Consider the following 13,293-nt stretch of genomic DNA (forward strand, 5'->3'; position numbering starts at 1 on the left):
ACCCCCAAGGCAGTCATGTGTCACCTTTGGCAATGGAGTACTATTGCTCTGAAATATCAATGAAATGTTAGCATCTCCTTCCTGCCATGAGATCCATGCTATGAAGTAGTGCGACATTGGCCAGATAGTGCTAATTCTATGTTTTGGGAAAAGACTGTCTAAAATGAAGCCGTAAAATGTCACTGAAAGTCTAAGAAGGGCTTATCAAAAGTAAGACCTACGATGATTCTTGCACAACACCTTTGAGATTGTTCCACGTTGGTGAGTTCAAACTGGTAGCAGATTATGATCAGATTATTCCTTTACTGGAAGACAAATGTTTTCAAAGAGTAGAAAACAAATATTTGGAGATTTTCTTTTCCTGATAATCCTCTCGCCACTGCACATTTAACAACATCATACACCCATTCTTTAGAAACAGTTTTAAAATTATGTAACGTGTAGCATAAAGAGGAAATCTTCCCCACTTGTAAATGGAAGAGACAAGTAGGTTCAGAATAGATGTAAACTGCACTATGGTCACCTACATAGATAAATGAACCAGATTCACCAAATTCATGGAAACAGGATAATGCACATGTGTACAATTAACACTCAGACTGTTGTTTATTCTCAATATGAGCTCACCCTTTGCTTTTCTTCAGCCCTGGTAGACTTCTTACAGTCGGGATGCCAAACTGTAGAGCCTGTTATGGGGAAATGAATGAACGTAAACATGAAACTTTACAAAGTGAATGGCTAATTCCAGTAACTAACATTTGCACTGTGTCTCGCTTTATTTCACACTTAGCTTTGTTGAAAGTTTAATATATGACAGAGGAATGAATTATGCAAAAGAAAATGAACCTTACTACACAACACAACAATTGTAAACTACTGCCTCCCACACCCCCGCCCACCTCAATCATTAAAATGGAACTGAAAACGAAAGGCTATTTCACTGACATAGACAATAAGGTGAAGTCGACAAAAGGTAAAAATGTTACAGTTATGATGATCTGAGACCGAGACAATCTAGAAAAAGTCATTTTATTTCAATGGCAATGAACGTGCTTAGATTCTTTAGTTTGGGATTGGCATTGCTGATGGAGGTTCCTGTTTTCACATGGTAACAGTGGTTAATCACTGCCCTGGCAATGTGCTTTCTTGCTAATCCTAGAAGAGATTTCCTAACTGAAGAACATGATAATCTGAATGCACTGGTTAATTAATTGCTAAATTTACAGCAGTTTTGGATTGTACTGTGACATCAATGGAGTTACCACCAACATACGGATATACGAATTAGGAGCAGGAGTAGGCCACTCGGCCGCTCAAGCCTGCTCCACCATTCAATAAGATCATGGCTGATCTGATTGTAACTTCAATTCCACATTCCTGCGTGCCCCCAATAACCTTTCACCCCCTTGCTTTTCAAGAATCTATCTACCTCTGCCTTAAAAATATTCAAAGACTCTGCTTCCACCGCCTTTTGAGGAAGATAGTTCCAAAGACACACGACCCTCTGAGAGAAAAAAATTCTCCTCATCTCTGTCTTAAATGGGCGACCCCTTATTTTTAAACAGTGACTCTAGTTCTCGATTGTCCCACAAGAGGAAACATCCTTTCCAAATCCACCCTGTCAAGACCCCTCAGAATCTTATATGTTTCAATTACATTGCCTCTTACTCTACTAAACTCCAGCGGATACAAGCCTAGCCTATCCAACCTTTCCTCCGAAGACAACCCACCCATTCCAGGTATTAGTGCAGTGAACCTTCTCTGAACTGCTTCCAATGCATTTACATCCTTCCATAAGTAAGGAGGCCAATACTGTATGCAGTACTCCAGATGTGGTCTCACCAATGCCCTTTATAACTGGAGCATAACCTCCCTACTTTTGTATTCAATTCCCCTCACAATAAACGATAACATTCTATTAGCTTTTCTAATTACTTGCTGAACCTGCATACTAACCTTTTGCGATTCATGCACTAGGACACCCAGATCCCTCTGCATCTCAGAGCTCTGTAATCTCTCACTATTTAGATAATATGCTTCTTTTTTATTCTTCCTGCCAAAATGGACAATTTTACATTTTCCCACATTATGCTCCATTTTCCAGATCTTTGCCCACTCACTTAACCTATCTATATCCCTTTGTAACCTCATGTCTTCTTCACAACTTACTTTTCTACCTATATTTGTGTCATCAGCAAATTTAGCAACCGTACCTTCATCTAAATTGTAAAACATCGAGGCCGCGACACTGACGCCTATGGCACACCACTCGTTACATCTTGCCAACCAGAAAAAGACCCATTTATGCCTATTCTCTGTTTCCTGTTAGCTAGCCAATCTTCTATCCATGCCAAAATGTTACCGCCTATACCATGAGCTTTTATTTTTCACAATAACCTTTGATGTGGCACCTTATCAAATGCCTTCCGGAAATCTAAGTACAGTACATCCATCGGTCCCCCTTTATCCACAGCACATGTTACTTCTTCAAATAACTCCAATAAATTGGTTAAACATGATTTCCTTTTCAAAAAACCATGTTGACTCTGCCTGATTACCTTGAACTTTTCTAAATGCCCTGCTATAACATCTTTAATAATAACTTCTAACATTTTCGCTAGGACAAATGTTAAGCTAACTGGCCTGTAGTGTCCTGCTTTCTGTCTCTCCCTTTTTAAATAAAGGAGTTACCTTGGCTATTTTCCAATCTAATGGAACCTAACCCGAATCTAGGGAATTTTGGAAAATCAAAACCAACGCATCAAAAATCTCACTAGCCACTTCTTTTAAGACCCTAGGATGAAATCCATCAGGACCCGGGGACTTGTCAGCCCGCAGCTCCAACAATTTGTTCGGTACCACTCGTCTGGTGATTGTAATTTTCTTGAGACAACAACACGTTCAAGGACTTTGGAGAGGAAAGGGAGGTTGGAGATGGGACAGTAGTTTGCAAGGATAGTGGGGTCAAGGGTTAGTTTTTTGAGGAGAGGTGTGATGATTTTATTTATTTTATTTAGAGATACAGCACTGAAACAGGCCCTTCAGCCCACCGAGTCTAACCCCACAGTAATCCCATATTCCCTACCACCTACCTACACTAGGGGCAATTTACAATGGCCAATTTACCTATCAACTTGCAAGTCTTTGGCTGTGGGAGGAAACCAGAGCACCCGGCGAAAACCCACGTGGTCACAGGGAGAACTTGCAAACTCCACACAGGCAGTACCCAGAATTGAACCCGGGTCCCTGGAGCTGTGAGGCTGTGGTGCTAACCACTGCGCCACTGTGCCGCCCTGTAAATGTTAATAAATCGTTTCTGTTAAGCATAAACTACTTTCCTTTCTCTTCCATCAAGCCTTTGGCCCTTCATTGCAACCCAGCCTCTGTGAAGAGGCTGGAGGTGATACAACATTCTGTGAGGGGTCAACTCTGGAGCCTGACCAGTTCTGCGCTGTGTGAATGTTTGATAAGCCACTGCATCCTTTAAGAAGGAAGCTGACAATATGGCTGCATAAATATAGGTCTTTACTGGTCAAACTACAACTAGCAGTAAGAATCAAAGGAAATGAGAATGCATAAGGGCATTGTGAACCTTCCTTGCATGTATCTCATGGTCACTCTTCTGTTGTCCCTGTGGTCCTTCAGCTGGCCGAGCTTCCCCCTCTTCCCCCCCATATCCTCATTGCCCAAGGATGCAGACAGCTCCCCACTTTCCTCTTTGTTCATCAGCTCCTCACTCTGCAGGGCCAGGTTGTACAGCACACAGCAGACTATGACGATACGTGAGACCCTCACCAGGGCATACTGAAGGACTCCACTGGACTGATCTAGGCACCTGAATCTCATGTTGAGCAGACCAATGGCCTGCTCTATAGTAGTTTACAATGCCTGCTATGGGGCAGTGCATCTCTCCTCTGCATCTGTGGGCGGGCTCCTCGCAGGCGTCAGGAGCCATGTCCTCAGTGGGTATCCCTTGTCTCAAAGGATCCATCCCTGAAGGCAGGAGGGAGACCAGAAAATTTCTTAACCTGGGACTGCCTCAAAATGTAGGCATCTTGGCAACTTCACAGGAAGCGCACACAGACCTGCAGGATCTGTTTACGGTGGTTGCAGACCAATTGTACATTGAGGGAGTGGAAGCCATTCTGGTTGATGAAGGTCGCTGGTGGCCACATGCTTGCAGTCAATGACACCCTTCACCTGGGTGAATCCAGTGATGGCCCCGTACCAATAGCCCTCTTGGCCTGAGAGTTGGGATTCATCCAGAAGCACACATTGCCATTTGCCCTCCTGAAAAGGCCATTGGTAACCTCCTTGATGCACCAATGGACCGCTGACTGCGAGATCCCACACATGTCCTCTGTGGATCCCTGGAATGATCCAGAGGCATAGAATTTCAGGGCCACTGGCATCAGATTCCCACCAAGTCCCCTGGAGCACAGCTCTTTCTGCATCATGGTGCAAAGGGCTGTGACGGCTTCCCAGGAGAGGCGAAGTCTTCATTGGCAGTGCCTCTCAGCCATTTTGCAGGTAGTTGAGCCTTGACCTGTCTGGTGGGTACCTCCTTCTGCATGGGGGAGCCCCCTCTCTTTCTCCTCTGCGCCCTTCTCCACCATCTGGAGACCGCTGCTGACCCTCCTGTGGGCTCACAGGTTGTTGCAGTGCTACTGCAGGTGCCTGGCCTTCCCTCATGCTCCGCTGCACCTTGTCTTCGATACAGTCCCCGAAGCCTGGATGAATAAAGCCCACGATAGGTGGCCCCTCCTTGAATGCAAGTCCTTTCCTGCCAGAGGCCCTCCTTCTTGCCCCCATTTGTGAGCCTTGCCTAAGCGTTACTTGCCCATTGTCCCCCTTGCAATGACTCCCCCCGCAGCTCAAACAACCTTCCCCTCACTCCTCACGATGCCCTCCCTTCGTCACCCTGCCAGGCAGTCAATGGTTGCCCTCCTGATGGTCTCCCCGAGCAAAGCAGCCATGCTGTCCCATCTCCATGTCGCCTCCTTGAAGCCCTGTGAAATCCGTGCGCCATTTGAAAAATCGAATGCAGAACAGAAAATCGCTTTCTACTGGCCTCTAGTGTATCTTAGTTACCAGCCCACTACATTGCTATAGGACCTCTGCTCTTCATGTATGCTGCCATCGACAAAATTGTGATGGTACATCACCAAGTCGAACTCCCTGTCTGCCATGTCCCATCCCGATTTTGTGTCCCACCATGCTTCCATTCCCGTCTACTTCATTCCCTGAAAATTCAGCCCATTGTGACGTATTTACACGAATGTGGCCATTGGCTGGACCATGAGAGACAGAGTCTGATGTATACTAAAGCAGGAGCTTCAGTTGTGTACACCTGACTTCCTGAATTGTGCAATTAGTTTTTGTTTTAAATTAGTAGTATTTTGACTTGGAACCAAACCTTGCTGAATATTAGAGTTGAAGCTGGTTGGTTCAGTATCAGAAGAGGCATTCAATTACTGTGGATTGATTCAAATGTTAGGAAAATAAATAAAATGGGCTGCACTTTGAATTGTGTTTTCTTACAATGTGCTTCAAAATGAGAACTTTATTTTGCAATAGGAACTATGACCATGCCTTTATTAGTATGCGCAATGCCATGCATCCATGTTCAGGATCTCTTACTAATACAATTCGATTTATCTAAGAAAGGAAGAGTGGCTTTTACATAGCACTTCAGACATATCACAGAATCTTCTCAAAGCACTTTACATGCGATGAATTACTTTAAAGTACAGTGACAGTTATATAGAAACTGTGTAGCAGTAAGATCCTACTAACACCAATAAGATTTTTGATAGTGCTCGTTGAGGGACGAATGTTGCCAAGGAGAACTCCCTGCCTTTTTTCAAATAATTTCAAGATACATATGCATCCAGCAGAACAGGAGGATAATGCTTCAATTTAACATCCCATCTGACACTGCAGCACTCCCTTCGCATGGCTGCAAAAGCCCCAATTTAAACTTGGGGCAGCAGTTGTGCTGGTGGGGCTTGAGGATGATGACAAACTGTCCAATCCTCCACAGCAGTGGTGGCAGGGTTGGGGGGCGGGGGGTGCAGGTGGTGGCAGAGGGGCGGCAGTGTTGAGTGGGAAAGCCGGCACAGATAAAGCCTCAGGTTTCCTTGTGGAGCCTGGAGGAGCTGTCTGCTTCACCTGGCCCAAGGAAAGAAAAAAGAGATACCACAACCTTTTGGGGCTCTTCTGGCTCCTCTTCCCAACGTGTTGACCTAGCAAGAAAGTCACAATGATTTCCCTGTGCAGGCCTCTGATCACAAATGGCAGTTTGGCCCTGATGACATCACTGCAGGAGTTCCTCAGGGTAGTGTCCTAGGCCCAACCATCTTCAGCTGCTTCATCAATGACCTTCCTTCAATCATAAGGTCAGAAGTGGGGATGTTCGCTGATGATGGAACAATGTTCAGCACCATTCGTGACTCCTCAGATACTGAAGCAGTCCGTGTAGAAATGCAGCAAGACCTGGACAATATCCAGGCTTGAGCTGATAAGTGGCACTTGGCCACACAAGTGCCAGGCAATGACCATCTCCAACAAGAGAGAATCTAACCATCTCCCCTTGACATTCAACAGCATTACCATCGCTGAATCCCCCACTATCAACACCCTAGGGGCTACCATTGACCAGAAACTGAACTGGAGTAGCCGTATAAATATCGTGGCTACAAAAGCAGGTCAGAGGCTCGGAATCATGAGGCGAGTAACTCACCTCCTGACTCCCCAAAGCCTGTGCACCATCTACAAGGCACAAGTCAGGAGTGTGATGGAATACTCTCCACTTGCCTGGATGGGTGCAGCTCCAACAACACTCAAGAAGCTCGACACCATCCAGGACAAAGCAGCCCGCTTGACTGGCACCCCATCTACAAACATTCACTCCCTCCACCACTGACGCACAGTGGCAGCAGTGTGTACCATCTACAAGATGCACTGCAGCAACGCACCAAGGCTCCTTAGACAGCACCTTCCAAACCCGCGGCTTCTACCAACTAGAAGAACAAGGGCAGAAGATACATGGGAACACCACCACCTGCAAGTTCCCCTCCAAGTCACACACCATCCTGACTTGGAACTATATCACCATTCCTTCACTGTCGCTGGGTCAAAATCCTGGAACTCCCTTCCTAACAGCACTGTGGGTATACCTACCCCAAATGGACTGCAGCAGTTCAAGAAGGCAGCTCACCACCACCTTCTCAAGGGCAATTAGGGATGGGCAATAAATGCTGGCCTGGCCAGTGACGCCCACATCCCATGAATGAATAAAAAAATAGATATCATTGGAGTCCAATCTGAATATTTAAAGAAGGACCCCATTGGCTTCTGTCAGGGGATGAGCAGAACTAATGGGAAGACAAGTGCATTAGTACAGGTAAGTCCCACAGCCATGTTAAGTGACTGCCCATCCAGTTTCCACAAGACAAACAATGTTAAAATTTGTCCTCAAGTGTCCGTCTAGATATTTTGCTGAAGTCCTGGAGTGTGATTTCAACTTGCAATCTTCCAAGTCAAACCCCAGCAGATACAATAATATAAAAGCAAAATACTGCAGATGCTGGAAATCTGAAATAAAAACAAGAAATGCTGGAAAAACTCAGCAGGTCTGGCAGCATCTGTGCAGAGAGAAGCAGAGTTAACATTTCAGGTCAGAGACCCTTTTTCAGTACCAGCTCATACAAGCTGTCAATGTTTTCAAATACACATGCAGTGAACTCTTCTGCTTTGAGAACCCTCTGAGCTCCCTAATCTAGAAACATTCCTTTTGACTTTCCAGTAATAGAATACTCGTTTATAAAACATGTGACTTTATTACACTTTACTTTTAGAAGTCGCTCACTCTATTTGCTCCTATTCCAATTCCCTGATCTCTGTATGCCAGGAGCCACAGCAATCTAAAATTTACCATTTTGAGGTTTAAGACAGCTGCCCGAGGCAATGCACCATCTAATTTCCCTCTCTCCATACATCAGTGCTGTGGTGTAGTAAGCCATCATATCATCTCTACTTTATAATGCCTTTTAAAGATGGTTGTAATTATACTGTTATAAAAGAAGTTCTACTCCATCTGAAAGTTTGATACAAGCAAATCATTACTAAAGCTACCAATTTGTTTAGGACTTTAAATCCTGTTCTTCTTATCCGTATGTTTTGCTCTAAGTACCTTAATTTGCTGACCCACCCTGTTGAATAGAACATGAATCAACTGTACAGTATAGTAATGAGAAACATGTATAAAAATGCAATTTTTACTGCTATCCAATCCAACAATGAGCCTGTTGGTTATAAATATTAAAAGCAGCCACAAATATCTGATTCTGGGTGGGACTTGGATTCCAACCCAACCCAGATTAATAGGTTGAAAGTCTCCTCTCTCTTGTTGTATGGTCCTCCATGAAATACAACTGGCAGTAGTCAGTTCACACCATAGGACAATGCTGCACAGACTGCCAATCTCAGTTAGGATTGGCTGAGATATGAAGAAAAACAAAAGTGGCATTGGAACAGAAGGGTGTTCTCTACTAAGTTTGAGGTATTGTGTTGGGGTAGTGTACAGTGAGCCTTAGTTTGCAACTGCTCATGATATATTTGGGTTGAAAGTGCTCAATGCTGACACTGGATGACCCAAGAAAGCAAATATTTAAATTCCCAGCAATACTATTCTTTATCTTGATGAGAACAAACATTCTTCACTTAAATATTCTAAAAGGAGTGACATCTTACCTTGCAGGTACATTTCTTCTCCTTCTGTGAACATCTGATTGCATTTGCTGCATCGTGCACAACTCGGATGATAATGCTTGTCTCCTGCCTAGATCCAAATAAAAAGGCCATTAACAATCGTGTGTGATAAACGCAACATGGGGCAAACCATACAATCACACTGGACAAAACAAGGATCCATACTTGGAAAGTTAAAATGTGACATCTTTCAATTTGATTCATATAGCAATTCAAGGATGAATGAGTTTGCTTCTCCCAGATCTGCAATTGAAATCACATCACAGAGAACACTTTCTATGAAGAGCTTGTGGTGCAACACCCTGGCTGTTCCACTAATTTCCAAAATTCAAACAGGCAAGATACTTGCAATTACAATCTCTTGGAACTCTTCCAGGTTTCATATCCATGTAAACATGCTGACTATTTATTTGTCAATGTGACTCCTGATGGGGTTAGTTATCTCAGAAATCCTTGGGCAATAAAGAAATTTCAAACATAAGCCAAGTTGCAACCTGTCACAGTAGCAAATTAAACCTCTTGCTGATGCTGATGTGATGAGCAAAACAGGCATGCCAGATGATTTGAGAATGTGTATAGTAAAAGTAAACAATTTTCAGCAGTAACATGGTATATGGATTTGGGAAAATAGCTGTGTTGGAATGGCTCCCTGACGCATTCTTGCTGCTGGGGAACTTTCCCGGGACAGATTGGGAAGCGTACCAGTTGCCCATTCCACAGAGGTGGGCAGCCAATTACATTATTAAGGTTCCAATTAGGGCCGATTTTACAGCCACACTGGCATTTTGCCGCCGGTGGAGCAGCTGCCCCTGCCACGTGTGGAGGCCATCAGCTCAATGGAGGTGGTCTCCCTGCGGCTGTCTGGGGGACCATCAGACCCAGAGGCTCCATACCCCAAAGAGAGGGCCGCGGGCAGAAAAGGCCGTCCGCTCTGAGGTGACTACCGGCATCGCCCCTCAGAATTTTTAAAAATGTAAATGTATGCCTCCAAGGGCACCTCCACGTTGAGGTGCCTTTGCAGTCTCCTACCTGCCTCAGCAGTGCCTACCTCTCCTGATGGGGCTGCCAAGGCTCGAGAGCTACCGGCCATCTGATTGGGCCAGCAGCATTGGGAGCCCACACCCGAGAGATCGCCTTTTGGAAGATGTGTTTCTCTCTCCACATTCCAGCATTTTCCGCATCCCCAGTATTTTGCTCTTGTAAATCCATTACCTGATGGTGGTACTGAGTCATAAATGCCAGGCCTTGGTTAAATCTGTGATCTGTGCTGAATTACCTGATCTCAAATGGGGCAATAGTGGGTTCATGCAATTAACCTCAGAGTCCTGGGCTACGGAAAGGAAAAACTAAACCAGACTTCTTGCACCTGATCACCATCCAATAATGCCTGTTGACACCTGCTCATGTGTGCATGCTAGGTGAGAACAGGACTGGATTGGGCTGTAATGCTCTTTGTGGTAAAATTACTTGCTAATACTTGCTGTCCAGCCTCAAATATGAAGATTTAGCCATTCGATGAGGCAGGGAATCGGAAGAGACAGGGCCTTCAGGTGAAGAGGTGAAAATTGAAAAGGAAAAATTGGCCCATTTGTCCAGTGAAGCTGTGTCAGATACACTGGAGTGAGAGATGTGGCATTGAGTCAAAGCAAGCCCCTGACAGATAAGCTGGATGAGGAGCTGTGGCAGTGAACCAATCATGTCATATGCTACACACATATGCTGCCTGCAAAACTGAACGTGTCTTCAGGGAGAGGAGGGAGCCGTATTGTGCAGCTGTAGTCTGTTCACTCCACCCACAATTAAATTATTAAATTGCTGGTCTTGTCTGGGGTGGGGCAGGGGTTATTAGCAGCACTGCAACAGCAATTGAAACAGTTTCACAAATATATTTACCAGAATATTTGAGGTGGAATAATTGCTTTACAATCCTTCTGCCCATGAATGTATGTCACTCCTTTGACTATGCAGGTATTTGCAGTCCTGAGCTGGTTTTAGCACAACAATGTATAAGTGGTTTCCTTAAAATATTGACAGAGCTTCCTTTCCACTCCCGCTCCACTGTTAGTCCTGCCTGATGCACCTATTGTTGGTAATAATGTAAACTCAAGAGTTGATTTACTTGAATTGGCCTTTCTCACACCTTTCATGATTACATGAATGCAAAGGTGAATAGGGCACTGTAACTGAAAGCAATGGAAGAACAACATTGGACATGTCAGATAGCAAGCCCTTAGAATTTAAATCTCTAAATTATCTTCCACCGTGCCCAACCAATTCCCCTCCTCACTCACCCACCCCTCCCCCTCTCCCCCACCATCACCACCATCTCCATAAACTCTTCCAGCCCTATAACTCCTGAACTCTCTATTCCTCTAATTGTGGCCTTTTGCATCCTTCCCATTGGGACCTTTAGTTGTCTATGTCCTACAAATTCCTTCCCTAAACTCAGCCACTTTTCCAAATCCCTCTCCTCCTCCTCTAAGACCTTCCTAAATCTACATCATCAGCCAAGCTTTTGGTTACCTGACCCAATGCTTCCTTTCTTTAGCACAGTGTCCATTTTCATCATGCCTCTAAAGCACACGGGGCATTTTTCTGTGTTAAAAGCATGCTGTTGTAAGAACATGCAGAACACGTAGAATAGACAGCTGACTGCAAGCTGCATATAAAATTACACTGGAGTGTGTTACAAGACGCTGAGAGGTTGAAATGTGTGCAAAAACCAGGATAACAAGCCTCAACTGGTCCATGAATGCCCTCTCAACCTCAGGTTGTAATAAATTTAGAAACACTGGTTGCTGCATTTCCCTACATTACAACAGTGGCGACACTTCAATTGATGTGCTATGATGTGCTTTGGAAAGTCATCAGGTTATTTTTTAAATTTATTCGGGGATGTGGGTGTCGCTGGCTAGGCCAGCATTTATTGCCCATCCCTAATTGCCCTTGAAAAGGTGGTGGTGAGCTGTCTTCTTGAACTGCTGCAGTCCTTGGGATGTAGGTACACCAATTGTGCTGTTAGGAAGGGAGCTCTAGGATTTTGACCCAGCGACAGTGAAGGAACAGTGATATAGTTCCAAGTCAGGATGGTGTGTGGCTTGGAGGTGAACCTGGAGGTGGTGGTGTTCCCTTGCATCTGTTGCCCTTGTCCTTCTAGGTGGTAGAGGTTGTGGGTTTGGAAGGTGCTGTCGAAGGAGCCTTGGTGAGTTGCTGCAGTGCATCTTGTAGATAGTGCACACTGCTGCCACTGTGTGTTGGTGGTGGAGAGAGTGAACGTTGAAGGTGGTGGAAGGGGTGCCAGTCAAGCAGACTGCTTTGTCCTGGATGGTGTCGAGCTTCTTGAGTGTTGTTGGAGCTGCACTCATCCAGGCAAGTGGAGAGTATTCCATCACACTCTTGACTTGTGCCTTGTAGATGGTGGACAGGCTTTGGGGAGTCAGGAGGTGAGTTACTCACTGCAGAATTCCCAGCCTCTGACCTGCTCTTGTAGTCACAGCATTTATGTGGCTGGTCCAGTTCAGTTTCTGGTCAATGGTGAATCCCAGGATGTTGATAGTGGGGGATTCAGCGATGGTAATGCAATTGAACGTTAAGGAGAGATGGTTAGATTCTCTCTTGTTGGAGATGGTCATTGCCTGGCACTTGCTTGACAAATATTACTTGCCACTTATCAGCCCAAGCCTGGATGGTGTCCAGGTCTTGCTGCATCTTGACATGGGCTACTTCAGTATCTGAAGAGTCGCAAATGGTGAACATTGTGCAATCATCAGTGAACATCCCCACTTCTGACCTTATGATGAAGGGAAGATCATTGATGAAGCAACTGAAGATGGTTGGGCCCAGGACACTACCCTAAGGAACTCCTACAGTAATGGATTGCCCCAGAGAAGGGGCCTGCCGCCATGTGGAGACGCTGCCAGGTGAGACCTGGCAGCTTCCTAGGGGACTCGGAGGGATGGGTCCCTCCTCTGGGGCAATCCATAGCGGTGATGGACACCCTCACAGCAGGATCCCACCCCAGCACTGGAGCCTGCCTGACTGGCCCCAGCGATCCCAACCCCACTTACCTGCATCCCAGGGGTTCCCCACTCCAGGCCTCCTGCAGTACTGTCAGTGGCCACCACTCCCAGTGGTACAGCTGAGCCGCAGCCCTCTGATTGGCCAGCAGCTCTGGAGGCGGGATTTTGCTCCCAAAGGCGGGCAGTTAATTAACTGCCCACTGTGGAATTCCACAAGGGTGTCCAACAAAGGGCTGAGGCATGGTCGCCCCCGCCTTCTGACCCATCACCAGGATAAAATTCTGTCCCAACGTTTCAGGTTGATGACCTTTCATTGACCTGAAACATTGACTCTGTTTCTCTCTCCACAGATGCTGCTTGACCTGCTGAGTATTTCCAGCATTTTAGAAACATAGAAAAATTCTGGCACAGAAGGAGGCCATTCAGCCCCTCGTGTCTGTACTGGCTGAAAAACTAGGTTTAATTTCAGATTTCCAGTATTTTGCTTTTGTGATTATATAGA

The 13,293-nt window shown here is 45.4% G+C and overlaps 1 protein-coding gene across 5 annotated transcripts in view; it reads right to left on the bottom strand.

Moving 5' to 3' along the window:
- ablim1b (actin binding LIM protein 1b) overlaps window positions 1-13,293 on the bottom strand; it is a 497,169-nt gene that overhangs the window by 101,114 nt on the left and 382,762 nt on the right. For all 5 annotated transcript variants that reach the window (XM_068052960.1, XM_068052959.1, XM_068052954.1 and 2 more), the window contains exons 7-8: window positions 8,755-8,842; window positions 628-686 (exon numbers count right to left, since the gene is read on the bottom strand). In XM_068052960.1, coding sequence (XP_067909061.1) covers window positions 628-686; window positions 8,755-8,842 — 147 coding nt within the window. The remainder of the gene's footprint in view (window positions 1-627; window positions 687-8,754; window positions 8,843-13,293) is intronic.

The sequence above is a fragment of the Heterodontus francisci genome, chromosome 20, assembly GCF_036365525.1.
Source record: "Heterodontus francisci isolate sHetFra1 chromosome 20, sHetFra1.hap1, whole genome shotgun sequence".
Classification (NCBI taxonomy): Eukaryota; Metazoa; Chordata; class Chondrichthyes; order Heterodontiformes; family Heterodontidae; genus Heterodontus; species Heterodontus francisci.